Source organism: Ceraceosorus guamensis, assembly GCF_003144195.1.
Source record: "Ceraceosorus guamensis strain MCA 4658 unplaced genomic scaffold IE81scaffold_8, whole genome shotgun sequence".
Taxonomy (NCBI): Eukaryota; Fungi; Basidiomycota; class Exobasidiomycetes; order Ceraceosorales; family Ceraceosoraceae; genus Ceraceosorus; species Ceraceosorus guamensis.
In genome coordinates, this window is record NW_020290003.1 from 284,557 (window position 1) to 301,189 (window position 16,633).

A 16,633-nucleotide genomic window follows, 5' to 3' on the forward strand; every position below is an offset into this window, starting at 1 on the left:
TAACACTCTTTTGCCTTTTCTCGTCCCTGAGCCACGCTTTTGGCGCGAGACGATCAGTCAAGCGCCTGTTCTTTGCGATACCGAACTGGCTGATAAGATGGCCTTGCAAGATTGTCGCCAATAGAATCACATGGATTGTGTATGATACATGCTCAGCAGGAGCGGGAGCTGCAAAGGTGCAGAACTCTCGACTCGGGAGTTCAAAGGTGTGTTCCACGACGCGGCACAAGCGCTCAGCTACGCAAGAATCTGAGAATCTCTTCTTTTCCCTTGTGGCGCATAAGCTCTCGAACCGCTAGCAGGGATTCAATTTCTTCTGGCGAGACTTTTGCGTCCAAAGCAGCCGCTCCTACCGGCGAGGCTTGCACTTGTTGGTCAGTGCCTCGAGAAATCAGCGTCTGCACCTGCTGATCTTTTCCCAGAGGCGGAGACACCTGTACCTCTTGGTGGGCAAAGCCGTCCAGAGGCGCAGCCGCACCATCGTGATTCCTCTTGGACCTCTTCGCAAGGCCTCGCTGCGGCGTGCTCGCGGCAGAGTCTTGACTCAAGTCACCATTGATCAGCTTGCGCTTTTGCGGTGCGTGGCGATCATGACTCGGTGTCGTTATGAGCGCCGCTGCCGCTGCTGCCCCGGCAGCTCGCCTGGGCGTCGAGCGCTGCGGTGTGGATGGTGGCCCGTCTGATGATTGAGCAGTAGATCTTTCGCCAAAGCCCGCAGCTTCCAGCATCTCTTCAAGGCCATCTCCCATCACTGCGCCTAATCCGTTGATGCGCAAGCCTCGCCCAGCTGTCGACTCGACCTTGCTGGATTCGCCATTTGTCAAGCGGTCTGCAGTAGAGTTGGAAGCTCGGACGTGCGGCGCCGACTGCTTGACAACGGCCCCATCGTCGATATCGGTGAGAGGGCTTTCGGAACGTGCGTGCTCCCCGCGGGCAATTGGATTGCGCCGTAGTGTCATGACGGCTTGAGAGATCTCCTTGCAAAATGGCGCCGGCACGGCTTGGGGGTCGGAGCGAACGCTCGACTCTTGTGCGTCCATGGGTGGCACGGGAGACGTCAAAGCCTGGAGGAAAATCTGAGGCTAAGCTAAGCAACACACCACGAGTCGGGGGCACCCTCAACGCGTACCTCAATGGTAGATTGATACTTGAAAGCAGGGGGTGGTAGCTCCTGCTTGGCTATCTCAGCCAACAGTTGCAGCCCTGAATCGGCAGCCACACTGAAATTATCCAAATGAGCTGACGTGCTATCTCAAGAGAGTCATGAAGTAAAACGCAAACTCACGTGTGCTTGTCCCGCGTCCCTTGCAATAGAGCGCGATTGTGCCGGGCGCGCTGCCAAAAGTCCAACAAGATGACGCGCTCAGGTATGCGCAGCTTGACCTTGTGTCCCAACTTGTCCAATTCATCATCTTCATCGACGTCGACATCATCCAGCATCCACGCGTTGCTGCTACGTCTTTTGCCACTCGATGAATCGAAAATGTCATCCAAGGGATCCGGAATGATGTCTATGAGGCCGCTGTTGCGGACACGTGTTCGGTAATGCCTGCCCGGACCGATGCTAGCTGCAGATGGCACGGGCAAATCGACGACCTGTTGCTGTGCCGCGGTGACTTTTGGCACTCGAGGTGGTGGCTTGTTGTGCAAGGGGAAAATCAACACAAAGCCTCGAGGAGTCTTCGTCCCCCGTCGCACTCACCGTCGCTTGGTCGACGTGGTTCGGACACATCCACTTCCGGGTCTCATGAGGCATGCTGATCAATGGAGGATCAACGCAATCGAGATGCCAATGCAAGGAGCAAAAATCGCAGGACACGATTCTACGCCATCCCTCTGCGTCCCCCTTCCCTTCATTGTTTGCTAGGGCAGCGACGACCTCGAAGGGAACTGCTCTGAGCGCTTCGGCTTTAGCTTCCGATGCGACCCGGGGAGCCTTTGCGCTTTGCGGTGGCGCTTCCACTGGATGATGTGACGATCCAGCACGCCGTTTCAGACGCTGCGGCGATGCGGTCTTGGCGCTCTCTCTTGCATCAATGTGAGCATGCAGGAGCGCATCTCGATCTTCCGGCATCGCAGACCCTTTGCAGTGGTAGCAGAGTACCAAAGCGCCCTGCTTGTCTTTGAGCTTGTAAGGGTCCCTCTCATCGATAATGCCCGCCTTGCTGCTCCGCGGCGTCAAGAGAGTGGTGAGCAAGAGTTCGGAGCAGCAAAATCGATCGTCGCGGCACAACGACTCACGTGATTCTCAGAGGCCGCACGAGTGTAGCATTGAGATATGAGCCGTCAGGGTGAGCGGTGACTGCCGGATGCAAGTGTATGGACTATGTCAGCATCGCGTCCTTCGTCCAAAGGTTGTGGGACGTCCACCCACCGCCTTTGAAATGACCGCGAATGTCAGCAGGTAGCACAAAGTCGCTCGGATTCTCGCTGTCAAGTTTCTGCAGCAGCGAGCCAAACAAGCCTTTCGCTTTCCTTTGTTTTCCTCTCTGCAGAATGACAAACGCGGCCAGTGTCAGTAAGCGGAAATGACGACAAGGAAAGCTCTTGGGGGAGGCTCGATCAGAGGCCGATTGAAATGAGCAGCGCACCAGCCACCCGCCCGCGGTGTTCAGATTGAGCTCGAGCCTTGGTTGCAGACTCAAAGAGTCCCTGCCGCTGGCGCCTGGTTGTCACCAATCGCCAAGCGCGCCTCTCGCAGCCGGGGATCAGCAGCAAACTGCGCCACGCGTCGCGCCGCGTCGCTGGCTCCCCGAGTGCCCGCTCGCGCATCGGCCGGGGTCAACAACACGCGCGCGTCTTCACGTCCTGCCGCACGAGCGCAGCCAAAGATGTGCGCCTCAGCTTGCTGCGCCAGCAAGGGGCCTTCGCCACCTGAGAGCTTCGTGAGCCGGTACCTCCAGCAGCCAATTCGCGCGCCTCACCCTGAGAGCTCTGCAAACGTTGCAATACCACGCTTCGTCTGTGCTCGCGTTTGTCGGAACGCCATTGGGGGTGGAACTTGCAGGCTTCTCGTCAATGTCCAAAGGAGGATTCAAGCAAGCGAAGTGAAAGGAGCGGGCTTGCGAAGACAGAGATTGAGGACGGTACCAAGTGAGCTCTCGGTAGTCGACGAATTCGAGACAAGCGTTTCACGCTCGAACTCACTGCATCCCTCGCAACAGAGTAGATGACCAGATCCAGCACAAGTTTCGCAATGCTCGTTGTTCGGCTGTAAGAGTGATCAGAGGATGGCAAACGGTTCGCAAGCGCACTAAGACAAATCGCAGGGGTAGCGGTGCCAGGACTTACCTCTTGATGATCTGCGCTGTCGACTCCGCGTGGGTGAACCAAGATGCTGCTTGAAGCACCCCTCGCCCCCTTTGGGCTGACAGGACCTGATGCCGAGTCGCTCAAAATCGACGAAGCAGAGCCTTGTGGAGCAGCGCTTCCCGAAATTGAGGGTTGCATCGCGCCCGCTTCGCGTGGCAAAAGCGTTTCAGACGGGCGCGTCGAAGTGGTGGCCAGGGGTTCTGGCTGCTTGAAACCTCTTCTGCGCGAATTCATGAAAGCTGTGCTGGCTGCTGCCCCCGCCAAGCCAGCCGCTCGAGAAGGTCTTCCGCGAGGGCTGTTCGTGATGATAACATCACCGACGGGCGCCGGCGACGACTCTGTGAGATCAGAGGAGGCCGCCGACTCTCTATCCTTCCTCATTGGCTTGCGTTTTTTGCGATTGTCTCCCTTTGCGGACGCCACATCTATACCGCTGTCTAGCGAATGCATGACAAGATTTCCCTTTTCATCGATCCCTTTAGCCTCCACATCCTCCTCCAACGCCACCGTATCCTCAGACGCAACCGAAGCCCCATCTGCTGGACCGCCTACATCGCTTGCAGTGAGCTCAGAAACGCTCCGAGCTAATCGAGGAGCGGGCGAGGTGGTCGAGGCCTTGTCGTTACTGTGCTCGTGCTCGGGGAGCGGAATCAAGGGCACCGCAGGGGAAGCGTTGGGCTCCGACTTGATCTTGACCGCGTCGCTGCCTTGTCCAGATTCTGTTGGCGCCCCATTCGTCCTTGTGTTTGGTTGCGCTGGCAGTGGCTTGCCCCGATGAGGCCGCCCTTCTCTGTGTATGCTGGTTGGAAGGGGAAGAAGATCGGCAGAGTCAGCCCGTGTGTAGCTTCCCACCGAGGCTCGCTTTTCCAACGGTAGCGATACGAACGGCAAACGCTTATGGGGCTTCGAAAGCGGTTTCTGAAGTGTACAGAACGTTCCGTCGACTATTGCTCTCAAGCCGTCCGGAATGGCCGGACCCTTTCTGACTCGGCCCTGTTCGTCTACACTCAGAATCATCTGGCGGGAACCATTTGCGCCGGAATGAGGGGTAAATGAAGTAGGTGTAAACGAGGTCGCGCCCGAATTCTGACCCTTTTTCTTGGCCACTGGCACGGCCGATTCTGGGGGTGCGTCTGGTGCCAAGGGCGGGTATGCCGGGTCGTTCGGTAAGGTTGGTGGCGGAGGCAAAATCTCTGTCTCAAAGCCCTCGACTGCAGGTATGTCAAGTTGAGTGTCCCACGCAGGACGCGCAGGGCGCGCAGGGCGCACAGGAGCAGATTCTGACGCGCTTGCAGCGAGTCCCGAAGGGGACATGGCCGTGTTTGTAGCTGCTCTTCGTGCGACGTAATCCGGACTTCGACGCGGAGGGGGACGAGGATAGGAGCGCAAAAAGTCGTCCATGGCACCCTTCCTTGCTGGCGCTCGCGGGATCATTGGCGGCGCTCCATTCGATGTCCAGCCTTCTTGTTCGGTAGCACGTGGGCGCATCTGAGGATGCGGCAAAGAAGCGCCGGTGACGGGCCCAGGTGCAAGTACAGAAGGCATCGTGGCAGAGCTGCTCGGCGAAGCGCTTCCGGGGGACGAAGTCGACTTTGTGGTCATTGCTACCGATCCGATGGAGCCGGGCGGAACTTGTGCAAGAGGCCCTTTCCTGATTTGACCACTCGACGGGCCGGATGTGGAGTCCATAGCTGCTAGAGATTGCGCTCTTGCTGTTCGATCGGACGCGCTTGACGACCCCACCAATGCTTGGGATGCAACAGCGCGTCGCACTTCGACCGCGTTCGGCTTCGCAAACCCCGACCCGGATGGTGCAGCTGATGCCTGGGGAATTCCAGACATAGCGCAATAATTCGCCTACTTATAGAGTCCAAGTATTCTCAGCAATGGGCACCGTGTTCACCTTGATCTCTAATCAAAAAGAGTCTTTCCCGAATACGAGCGAGATCTTGAAAGGAGAAGAGCGCTGTCCAAGCTTCCCTCTCTTGCCCTTTGACGAGGATGTGATGGTTGAATGTCAAGACGCGTCTCGTAACTTTTGGAATCTGCAAGGGCGCGCGCGCGTCGCTCAATATCGTGCGTGCGTGCGTGCGTGCCGCATGAGCAAACTATATACGAGCTCCTGTTTCCTCGAGATGGGCCACGGCTTCGGGTGTGAGGGGCGCACGCGGCTGGGGTGACGAACGCTTCCGCTGACCATCGTGAGTATATACCGCCACCTTGCTTCCCCAATGGAAGACCATCTGAATCGCAAATGTGAACAAGGGCTACATACACTAATACTTTCCTACTTCAAAACTGTTCACAATTCCGGAGCACGTTTCACAGATGCATGCGCCCACTCAAAGCGTGCGCAGCTGCAAACGCGATCGTGATCGTGATGCGGTCAGTCGTGAGTGCTGCGTGGCGCCGCAGCATCGCAGAACCAGTCGCCCATGGCAATTCTATGATGAAGGTGACACAAATCGCGCAGTCATGTCCTCCTTAGCTCAGCCATGATCATTAGTGTGAGTTCGTCGCACCAGACTCGCACACCCGCGACCCACCTTTAATAGGCGAGCTGAGCGCTTGCTACGCGTCGCGTGACGTGGGCGCCGTTCGCAACTCGTGTTTGATAATGGCTCATACTCAACACCGCGCCACGAATGATGTGGATGTGCTTTGACAGCACGTCAATGCAGCTCTTCAGGCGGAGCGACAATGCAATCCTCGCCCGAAGTCTACTGCAGCGCGCCTGACTGGAGGTGCTATTTGGGCAGGACGGTCATACATCGCACGCGATAGCGTGCGGAACTCATGTCGGGACTGCTTGCTTCTCGTACCGTACTTGAGTGACCCAAAAGATAGCATTCACGATGGTAGATGGACACTAGCCTCAAGCATTCTTGTCGTGCTGCTTCTGAGCTTTGTGGGCCATATCATTAGAAACCTGAACGTCTGTCGGTCCACCAGCAGCGCCGACGGCTTCTTTGGCTCCCTCGAGAGCCTTGCACCCCGCCTTCTTCGAGAGTCTCTTGATGCGCGCGTACAGACCAGAATCTGTGCCCAGTATGAACTGCACAGTGACGAGAGGCCAGCTGGTGTGGCATGGCAAGACGTCGTAGAACTCCGGCGCTGCCGCTCGCAGCGCTGGCAAGCGAGACCAAGGTATGGATGGAAAATCGTGGTGCTCATTATGGTAGCCGACCTGTAGACAGCATCACATCTCAGCATCGCCGACGGCCACATTCCCTTCGCTTTCCGCAGCCCGGTCTTACTCACATTGTACGCCAGCGCATTCAGCGGACCATAATAGCTCCACGTCTCCATTTGGACGCCGGCGAACATGTAATGCTCGGCAATGAAGTGAGCAGCGCAGGGATGAAGGCTACCAGCAAAGAAGCTGCTCTCCAGCAGGTAGAACATGGCATACCACCCAGCAGTCTGAATCAAGGCAAAGTCAAACGCCAGAAGCACCGCAAAATTGGCAAACAACCACACTGTGGGCTTTTGCGCTTTGACGAATCCCGGGCGCAAAGCGTAAAAGAAAATTTGAAAGGTGCTGAGGTAGTTCGTAGACCTGCCTGTCAGAAGCGGAGGCGCGGCAGCACTGCGCACCATTGAGCACACTCACGCAAAGAAGGCTTTGCCAAGCACATTCTTGAGACAAAGCAGCTCCAGCTTGGTGGGGAGATCCGTGTCCATACCTTCTTCTCCCAGATGCTTGTGGTGCTCGATGTGATAGGGCTGCAGGGTGATCACTGTAGATGGTCAGAGAAGGGAGGTAGCAGCGCATAGCCGCTCGCCGACCAACCCACTTTGAACAACATAGCGTAGGGCACGCCAATGGCGCAATTGACCAGAATCGCCCACCATTTGTTAGCTTGAATGCTTCTGAAGGCCAGATTGTGAGTAATCTCATGGATGGCCAGGAAAGTGTTCTGGTTCGCAGTTCCCCCGATCACATAAGCAGCCAGCAAGAACTTCCAATTGAGCGGATGTACTTGCAGGAATCCCATCGTCAAGGCCATGCCTACTTGGAGCAGCAAGACCGCCAACGAGATCCATTTTGTCCAAGGTTCGTGACCCATCAATCTTTTGATCTCGGGGTGCGCCGCGAGGATCGCTTTTCGTCTCGAACGATGAGGCTCTTCGGTCAACAACCAAAGAAAGTCCGCCCCATCTTGCGGGTCAGAAATGGGCGGCAACCATGCCAGTCCGGCCTCGTTCTTCAGCAGTCGCTCTCCAATGCCAGTCGAAGTGGTGGGGGGTGGCTTGGTATCATCTTCCGCATCAGAGACGGTCGTATCGCTCTGATCCCCTCTGAGGCGGGCTCGGTAGCGCGAAAGGGATGGCAAGCTAGCATCCACTTCGTAGTCCGAAGTCGAGTCATCCGAAACAGACGCGGATGCGGAGCGTGAAGACGAGGCGTAGGAAGCTGTTGTGCGCGCTGGTGGATGTGTTGACTCGGCTCCGCCGTAGAGCGACCAATCGATCTTGACCGAAGGCGATTGGCTGTCGCCAAACAGTCCAAGAAGCATCGTTGAGATACGTGCTGCTGGCCGCGATCAGCAGCAAAGGTCTGTTCGGCAGATGAGGGCGAGAGGACAAGCGAATAATCGAGATTTCCACGCCGGCCAGTAGCTAGAGTAAGTAGAGTGAATGATCGTTGCGCAAGGTCGCGGCGAACCAGTGAGCTTGCTGAATGTTCCGTGGTGTTGCAATCGCCGATCTGAGTGCTGGTCTGAGAGAGAAAAGGCTTGCAAAGTCCCCACACGTGAAAGTCGTCAAGTTGAATGATCACTGCAGTCAGAGTATTGAGCTTGTATTATTCGAGCGACGTTGACTGAAGGCCACGCATGGATCTTGGTGGAACGGCAAGTGAGCATCGTTTCCATCTAACTGCAGTCCAGAGTCACATCATCAGCAATCACGAATCTTTGAGTCACGAGTCAAAATGAACAAACGTTCTCTTCCTGATCAGATGTACCCGCCCTTCCGCACCGCACCGCACCGCACCGCACCGCACCACGCCACATAACACTCCCACAGACTGGACAGCTGCAAATCGCCACCAGCACAAGGCGCGCACGCGCGCAGCCAGCGCGCAGTTTGGCCAGTGTGCTTCTTATTCGGGCGGGTCTACTCGACAAATCAGATGGCTGTGTCGGCGATTCCAACAACATGCGGCATAGCTGATGCTGCTGCTCTCCTCGCGATGCATGCAGCGCCATTCGCATGAAATTGAGCCTGACTGATAATTTGAATCCTTCTTGACTGGCGCAGCGCTGTGCTACACCTGAATCTTGAATGCATGCAAGGAGCCGCATCCTCTGATATTGTGCATGTGTGCGCTATTGATCCAGATTGCTGAGCTTAAATTGGCCAATGCCGCTGCGCACTGACCATCTCGCATGCAGCAGCTATATAGCACTTGATTTATTGTTGAGCGATGCAGCATGTGCCTTTCAAATTCACGATTCAAAATTCGTGGTTATTTACGAGTCAGTTTGATACAGCCGTGACTTTGAACACCACGGTGTTGGTACCGGCACAGCATTCAATCTTGAATCTTGAATCTTGTGTGCCAGCCAAGAAGTCGAGAAGAGTCAAGAGCGTCTGTGTGGCCAGGAATTTGTCATGAGCAGCCATATTTAACATCATATCTATACCTACCCCCAGCGTCCAGCAACTTCGACTTGGCTGGCTCCACCATCGTGTGGCCGGGTCAGAAGGGGGCTATCATGCCGCACGTGATACCGCAACGCTCGGATGCTTCAAAACAGTTTGGCTGTCAAGCATGCAGCAGGGCTGGTGTCGGTGACGCGAGCATCTAACGCGTCGCGTCTCGATCTGCTTCACGAACAATGCATGGCACTCTGCATGCATGACTGCTGATGCACTCTTGACTCGCGACCCGTTGCAAGGCTCAGACAAAGGTGAACCCCTCAAATCAAGCCTCACCAGTGCGGCTCTAGTCAGGCCCTGAATTTCACAGCGATTTCTTGTGATCGTGACGATGAGCATCAGAAGCGTGTGAGGATAGCCATAACCACGTGAATCGCGAGCGCAATCGCAATCAAAATGGCAATCAAGGCTCAATCATCGCGAATCGTGAATGAATGAATGATGGATGTGAATGCTTAATCGATAGAAAGAGTCAAGACCTAGCTGGCGCGTTGCGCCGCTTTCTTCACCCTCCATGCAGACCCTCCCTGCCAATTTGCAACAAGCTCATCAAAGTGGGCACCTCGCAACTCAGGTTTCACGACCCTTTGCTGAACCCTTGCATCGCTCGCCGAAGACCGACAGATGCCCGAGTCAAGAGCGCCGGGACTCATGCCTGGAGCTCTGAGAAGGGAATAGTGGTGTAGTCGCAGGCGCGCTGCTGGTCACCTTCCCCACTGCATTTGTCGATAAGAGGCGAGATTGCCGAAGGCAATCAATCACGAAATGCTCCATCGCTAAATCACAGGCTGCTCCTGCCTGGAAGGGCACTTGACTCAATCGTGAATAATTGCTTCGTCTTTGTCATGCAGCGTGCTGCTTTCTGAAACGGCAGTCAGACTATTGATTGAGGGAAGTCGAGTAGATCACGGCATGATGAGCAGTCAATAGTTGATCTCGATGTGACCGACGAGAGTCATGAGTGGACGCTCAATCGACATGATGAGCTCGAACCCACTCACGTGATATCGTGTCTTCGTAATCTTGAATATTTTGATTGTTCGCCTCTGCTCAAGGGAACTAATCATTTGCACGGGTCTGGGGTATAAATAATTCCTACAAATGTTCACGACTGAGCTGTTGCGTCCTGTGGATATTGACCCCATTTTGGCAGTCGACAGGAAAAATTGAAGAAACGACGCTAAGCGAGCCGCTAGGGCAGTCGGGTGCAGAGAGGAGCACAGGCATCCCAGCGCACATTTTTCATATCGGCCCGCTGGCGCCTCTTCTTCAAACCTTGTCGGGTCGTGAAATCGGTTAGGATTCTTGATTGCTGATTGCCGCCTTCAGCGATCCTCCTTTTCCTGGAGTCATCGTCACACCGGTAGTCTGTGAGTTGTTAGCCCCCAGGCCTGCCAAGAAAGCCTGCTTTTTGAGCATGTAGCTCGGTGCATGACGCAGTGTGGCAGTCACCACTGTCAGCCTTTTTGAAGCTCAACGAGGCCGACGCTTTGACTCTTGGATTTTGCTGCTCCGCCGCATCCGAGTCCGAGGACACACCTGCTCTGCTGACATCGCTTTGAGCCTTTGATTGCGCTGGGCATGATAGTAGGGAGCAATTCCCGCCCACCGCTAGCGCGACGAGCTCGCTGCTGTTTATACTGATCATCCACGACTGTGAGTGACCATACCAAATCACTTTAGTCACATCATCTCCCAGCTAGTCGGGAGATTTGTTCCAGCGGCTTGATGGTACATTTCAAGCCGTCTTGAGTCTGATTCCCAACGTTGCTAGACCCGGCCTCTGCGCACAGTCATGAATCATATCCTGCGCTCATGGCTTCTTCGCAGGCGAGAAGCGCAGACCCACGCTAACGACGGTGTGCTCGCAAAGACCACATCAATCAAGACCTTGATTTGTTTTTGGCTCTCATTTAAATTCGAAATTCTCAATTACGATTTACATTTTGATTAAAAACTCACAAATCAGATCGTGACCGGTCGCCCCTGCTGGATCGGTGCTGGTAAGCAGAGCTGGCTCGGGTCTTTGCTGCACGTCACACGCCCTTTGCATGAGCCCCATATGAGTAAATGTAGCGCGTGCGCGCACGCGCGTGCGTAAAGGCGCGTGCCGTCCCGCACCCGCATTTGCATGACTTGGGCTTGGCTGCTAGCTGTTGCTTGGTGCCCATACACCGGTCTGCCTACATGAGGTTGGAGTTGCTGTAAGCAGCAGCTATAGCGGAGATCAAAGGAAGCGCCGTCGGAACGTCAATCGGCGAGGAGCATCTGCTATGCAGCACGTCCACCTTCATACTTCGCCCTGACATCTCATTCGCACTTTGCGTGTGGTCATACTTCCACAACACCTGTAGTCTCGCTGCATCTGGCCGCCCCAATCTGCCGACACCTTACCACAGACCACCAACGTCGCAGCGTGGGTCCCACGAGTTGGCGGTGTCACTCGTTTGCGCGTGCAGTGCAAGGCAGCAATTGTGAAGCGACGAGGCAGGTCATTGCTCTACACACCCATATCATCGACACCACATCTACTATCACGAAGCTGAGGGCTCATAGCATTGCCGACGTGAGTAAGTGGTGATTGCTGAAGGGTGGGTACCTACACGTAGGCGGCCCCTGGGCCGTGTAGACCCGGTCGTGCGAAGCCGCCGCCTTGGCCGCGGTATCGTCATATATAGATGAAGGGGCTTCGCGGGATCTGTATGCTTGCGATCGCCACCTTGCTGGTGTAATGTCGTATGGGGGTCCGCTCCCGGTGACGAGCATCGCATTTGCAAGGCAGTGGCTGCAGCTGCATGCAAATACGCCCGGCCAAGACTTGAGCATGTATGCGCTCTTCTCGTCTAAGGTGCGCCGAGGTAGTCGCAAGCTCTTGCCCACGTCGAGCAGGATCACGAGCTCTTCTCATACTCGACGCGCCATCTTGATCAGGCAGTGACTGTCTCTGGCTGACCACGTCCGCAACGCGTTGCTATCTTTCCCCTCTCAGCCCCGTTCAGATATTGACATGAAAGTGTCGTAGCTATTTTGTCTTTCTCTACCTCGGCGCATACATTTCGATCGCTTGACCGAGCAGCAGGAGAACAGAAGTACATCCCATCAGCCTTCTGAACCCGTGCAGCGACACAAAGCCTAGTACCGGTGTTCAAGTAGATGAATCATCAGCCCGCAAAATACCTCAGGAGCCGCCATCATACTATAGTAGTGCTTACCCACCAATAATCCCTCCATTCGCCGCCTTCCGCATTGGGATTGCCCATCCCACGCGGTGTGATCGTTGCCAGCAGTGGTCCGCCCCGGCTCATCATTAGTGTCATCTACGAACTCATCTCGCAGCTGCTGCTGCTTCAGCCCCGTTCATTAGCGAAAAGCACGCGCTTGGTCATCAGCGCGACTCTCGCCTGATCGCTCGGCGGCGGCGTGTCACATCAAGGTCGGCAGCGCAACGCGCAACTTCATCGCGTCATTTGGTCAACTTCGCTGCTGCTCAAGACCCGATCTGGAGCACGACGTCTTTGAAGGTCCCCACCTCCCCGCCTTCCGATCCTAGCGCCTACCGCACATTGCGCGCCACGTTAGTGGTCATGGTTGACCATGAGATGCGTGGGAGCGCCTCTCCCCTCGTTGGACCATCCAGCAGCATGGCGGCATACGCGGGTCCCAGCTCCTCAAGATCGCCAGCGCTAGGGATCAATGGTCACGCGTATGCGAGTGCATCCTCCGCGACCCGAGCAACGAATGGTCTGGCCGCACCTGGCCAGTCCATGGACACCCACGACCCTACTCCAACGGGTCCATCTGAACCACGATTACAGGTTCCAGGCGCATCTCGACCCGTCACTACAGCAGCTACACTGATGAGGGAAGGCACGCGAGATTTCACTGTGATTAGAGACGTGGGAGATGGGTCCTTTGGAACTGTGTGTCTGGCGGATTGGCACTCGCCCTTGCCGTCAGGTACTCTGCTCAGTCCGATGCAACACCCAACCACAAGACCGGAGTACGTCGGGAAAAGACTCGTCGCTATAAAGAAGATGAAGAAGCAGTTCAAGAGTTGGGAAGAGTGCATGACGCTGAAAGAGCTAAAGGTACGTGACTTGTAGACAAGGGGCGCATATGTGCGGGATAGGGAGACCACCGGAGCGGATTCTTCAGACACGGCTGCTACGCGAGTCGACTTGGGTCCAGCTCTTGCACGCCTTGATCTCCTTCTGACAGCGCTTGCTGAAACCCCCCCCCCTGCACACCTACCCATCTCCTACAGTCTCTGCTTGAGATCACGGCTCACCCCAACATCATCCCACTATACGACGCTTTTCTGATGCCGGTAACCAAGGAGTTACACTTCGTGTTCGAGTGCATGGAGGGTAATCTGTACCAGCTGATCAAATCGCGCAAAGGACGTCCCTTGGCTGGAGGTTTGCTGGCGTCAATCTTTCAACAAATCATTCGAGGGCTGCATCACATTCATGAAAGCGGCTACTTCCATCGCGATATGAAGCCAGAGAATCTCCTTATCACGACTACCGGTCTCACCGACTATCCGTCAGTCAACGTGTTGGATCCTGTCCTCTCGAAGACTCCACAACAGCCGGACAAGGATGTTGTGGTGATCGTGAAGCTGGCAGATTTTGGTCTTGCACGAGAGACAGCGAGCAAGCCGCCATACACGGAATACGTCTCGACGCGATGGTACCGGGCACCCGAAGTGCTGCTGCGCTCCCGCGACTATTCCAACCCAGTCGACATGTGGGCTTTGGGTACAATCCTTTCGGAACTGATCACTCTGAAGCCACTCTTTCCGGGGCAAAGTGAAGTGGACCAGGTGATGCAGATCAACCATGTTTTGGGTGATCCTTCGGCGGAGTATGGCAAGGACAGCCGTGGGCGCGTGCGCGGTGGTGGCCATTGGCCTGGGGGAATAGAGATGGCGCGGCAGGTCGGCTTCACTTTTCCAAAGGTGAGTAGTCTTCCTTCATTTCCTCGCATTCGTCGGACTAGCCGAGAGGAGCCACAGTGGTGGCACCGCTAGGCTCTTGCGATCCACAGAAAATTGTTGACCTTGGACCCAGTGATTTGTCAGGCAAAACCTTTTAATTTCGCTGCTCTCTTCAAGTCGAATGTGCCCCTGCTGCTCATCGAATGCGTGCAGGACTTGATCAGATACGACCCCGACGCCCGCTTGACTACACTTCAGTGCATGCAGCATCCTTACTACACGCAAGTCGCGCCTCGTCTGCTACCTCCTCAAGCTCGAGCTCCTGCACCACAGCCGACGCCATCGCAGAGAGTGCCGCAAGCGCATCCCCCACCGATTCCGGCAGATCGCATGGCTGTTGACCCTGCATCTCCACAGCGCGCCCTTCCGCCCTCTCACTCCAACCAGCCGCAATCCAGCAAGCTAGCGTTTGGAGCAAAATCTGGCGCACCAGAGTTGCCTAGCAAAGCGCAGGCAGCTAGAGGAATGCCCGGTGCGCCGTCTGCGGAGCATCGCGTGCCCTTCTATCCTCAGGCGCAGCATACAATGCAAGAAATGATAGCTGAGGCTCGCTTAGGACCCGTCAGCCAGACAGCGACTTCGCCTTACTCAGAACAGGGACCTGGAGATATGACTCAGTGGGCGCCAGTGGCTGGCCCGTCGGTTCGCGACTCGTCCATGTCGCAATATCCCGCTTTTCCGGAGTCTGCATCGATCTATTCGGGAAGTCACGCCTCGATGCATTTGGACGACTCGCTATCGCGACAGCGCATGCATGCGCCTCCTATCGAGCTCGGTGGTCGCGGACCGCAACAAGCGCGGGGGATGGTTGCATCTAGCAGTCAGAGAACGGTCTATGACGACTCTTTATCGCTTTCGTTGGAGCAAGAAGATCGTCGAAGGCAGGCCGCGGCTGCGGCTGCAGCTGGAATCAGTGGGAACGAACCCATGTCTCAGGACATGACTGGTACCGCAGAGTATTCTGGCGAGAGGCGAAGAAGTAAAGGCTGGAGCGGCATGAGCGTATTTGGAAGGTCGTCGCAGACGCCGGCCCAGACGCAAGCAGCGGGTGCCCCCCGCCAAGCTCAGGCACATGGTGCACCGATCGCGCTTGATTCAGGCTCCAATTCCAACATCAACGAGCCAACAGCAGCACAGCGGATCGCGGCTGAACATGCGACGCCCAAGGATGCCAAGAAAGCAAAGAAAGAGGCGGAAAAGGCTGCCCGAGAGGCCGAAAAGGCGAAACGTCTGGCGCAAGAGAAGGCAGCTCGTGATCGCGCACGAGCCGTCATGCAGAAGCGTAACCAAATTTTAGCCTCTAGCAACAGCCGCGAGCAGGTAGAGTGGCTGGGTGATGCCGTGACGCAATCCATGTCACCTAGCGACAAAGCGCGAGGCAAACAACCGATGGGGGTGTCAGGAATCACTTCCCCGACTTCCGGCGGACCGAGAGTCTCGGGTTCGGACTACAGTGGTGGACCTTCACCAATGAGCTCAAACTTCACGAACAACTATGGCACCCCGCCAACCTCCATGTATCAGAACAGCTCGATGAGCGCTGCTTGGCAGGCCAGGGATGGCGATGCTTCTTTCCGAGCCAAAGCCAGGCGCAGAGATGCGGACGACGATCACTCTATGAGCTCTTTGGATGGTGTGATGTCGGATCCACGCCGGGGGTCCATGGCGACATTTACCTCGCAGCGAAGTGATCCTCTGTCGCAGCGACCCCATCATCCCGGATCTGGACACCTTCACCGACAAGGATCAGCCATCTCAGTGGGAAGCGCACCAAGCCTCATCGATCATCAGCCTGGCCGCTTCATGACATCACTTGAGTCGGCCAGACAGGCCGGGGACAATCGTTCTCTGAGCTCGTTGGAGAACCAATTCGCTGGCGCAAACTTGGCTGAGATGCGCGCCAGAACACCAGGAAGTGCCTCGCCGGGACCGAATAACATTGGAGCCACTCGGCGATCTGTAAGCCGCGGCAGCGCACGTGGCTCCCTGCATAGAGCTGGATCCGCTTCTCCTCTACATCACACTGCTGCTCCCCGCTTCCATCCGTATGGGCTGACAGGAGGCACCACGTCTCCCTACAATTTTTCTGCTCCGCCATTGCCTCCAATAGCTGCTGGAAGCGGCAACAACGACTACATCAGTTCTGGTGGAAGCGGCAGTGGCAGTACCCATCCAGCCACACCTGGAAGGCCGAGGAGCGGTATGAGGCGGCGGTCGTCGAACAATTTGCCAAGGGGAATGTCGCGTGGAAGCGCAGGATCGAGTCATGGAGGTGTAGAGTTTCCGCCCTTCAACGTCGCTTCGGTTCAGCCTCAGATGACGATGCAGACCGGCGCGGGCGGTGTCAATCCGATGTTTCAAGTGGGCGCCAAGGGAGCCGGAGCGGCGTCACAGCAACATCAGCAGCTGCCTCCCTTCTCAGAACTGGCTGCTGCAGCCGATACACCGGATGAGTTCGACTCCTTCAATCGTAGCATGATCGGCAGGGGATTGCAACCGCAGCAGCAAGCTCCACATCAGCATCACCATTCGTCGAGACAGTAGGACCCGCTCAATCTCACGGGAAGCGGAGCTTTCTGATCAGGATCAAACCAGCCGTGGTCTTGTCGTCTGCGATTTGGCTTTCATTGGGTTTTGTGAAGGACTCACTACGTC

General features: G+C 56.0%; 4 protein-coding genes across 4 annotated transcripts; 1 reads left to right on the top strand and 3 right to left on the bottom strand.

Annotated features, from left to right (window-relative positions):
- Positions 1 to 87: 87 nt before the first annotated feature.
- IE81DRAFT_364589 (hypothetical protein) lies at positions 88 to 5,316 on the bottom strand. Its single transcript, XM_025516871.1, has 10 exons — positions 4,199 to 5,316; positions 3,292 to 4,111; positions 3,148 to 3,211; positions 2,925 to 3,061; positions 2,375 to 2,489; positions 2,242 to 2,302; positions 1,703 to 2,165; positions 1,286 to 1,638; positions 1,130 to 1,220; positions 88 to 1,064 (listed from the first exon to the last, which is right to left on the bottom strand). The coding sequence occupies exons 1-10, from the start codon at positions 5,152 to 5,154 to the stop codon at positions 234 to 236; spliced, it is 3,891 nt and encodes a 1,296-aa protein (XP_025372055.1). The 5' UTR covers positions 5,155 to 5,316; the 3' UTR covers positions 88 to 233.
- An 842-nt stretch (positions 5,317 to 6,158) lies between these two features.
- Positions 6,159 to 8,224, bottom strand: IE81DRAFT_320868 (hypothetical protein). The gene is made up of 4 exons (XM_025513163.1): positions 7,110 to 8,224; positions 6,926 to 7,038; positions 6,574 to 6,853; positions 6,159 to 6,499 (listed from the first exon to the last, which is right to left on the bottom strand). The coding sequence occupies exons 1-4, from the start codon at positions 7,830 to 7,832 to the stop codon at positions 6,188 to 6,190; spliced, it is 1,428 nt and encodes a 475-aa protein (XP_025372056.1). The 5' UTR covers positions 7,833 to 8,224; the 3' UTR covers positions 6,159 to 6,187.
- Positions 8,225 to 11,493: 3,269 nt separating this feature from the next.
- Positions 11,494 to 11,929, bottom strand: IE81DRAFT_242337 (hypothetical protein). Its single transcript, XM_025511236.1, has one exon. The coding sequence runs from the start codon at positions 11,803 to 11,805 to the stop codon at positions 11,530 to 11,532; it is 276 nt and encodes a 91-aa protein (XP_025372057.1). The 5' UTR covers positions 11,806 to 11,929; the 3' UTR covers positions 11,494 to 11,529.
- Positions 11,930 to 12,620: 691 nt separating this feature from the next.
- IE81DRAFT_345280 (kinase-like protein) lies at positions 12,621 to 16,522 on the top strand (the record flags this gene model as incomplete). The annotated part of the gene is made up of 3 exons (XM_025515897.1): positions 12,621 to 13,067; positions 13,244 to 13,939; positions 14,063 to 16,522. The coding sequence occupies 3 exons, from the start codon at positions 12,621 to 12,623 to the stop codon at positions 16,520 to 16,522; spliced, it is 3,603 nt and encodes a 1,200-aa protein (XP_025372058.1).
- Between the last annotated feature and the right edge of the window lie 111 nt (positions 16,523 to 16,633).

Coding starts and splice junctions, on each gene's coding strand:
- IE81DRAFT_364589 (XM_025516871.1), bottom strand. CDS start 5,154: ATGTCTGGAATTCCCCAGGCATCAGCTGCACCATCCGGGTCGGGGTTT. Junction 4,112..4,198: donor AAGCCCCATAAGCGTTTGCC/GTTCGTATCGCT, acceptor CCTTCCAACCAG/CATACACAGAGAAGGGCGGC. Junction 1,065..1,129: donor AGTATCAATCTACCATTGAG/GTACGCGTTGAG, acceptor ATTTTCCTCCAG/GCTTTGACGTCTCCCGTGCC.
- IE81DRAFT_320868 (XM_025513163.1), bottom strand. CDS start 7,832: ATGCTTCTTGGACTGTTTGGCGACAGCCAATCGCCTTCGGTCAAGATC. Junction 7,039..7,109: donor CCTACGCTATGTTGTTCAAA/GTGGGTTGGTCG, acceptor ATCACCCTGCAG/CCCTATCACATCGAGCACCA. Junction 6,500..6,573: donor TGAATGCGCTGGCGTACAAT/GTGAGTAAGACC, acceptor TGCTGTCTACAG/GTCGGCTACCATAATGAGCA.
- IE81DRAFT_242337 (XM_025511236.1), bottom strand. CDS start 11,805: ATGCTCAAGTCTTGGCCGGGCGTATTTGCATGCAGCTGCAGCCACTGC.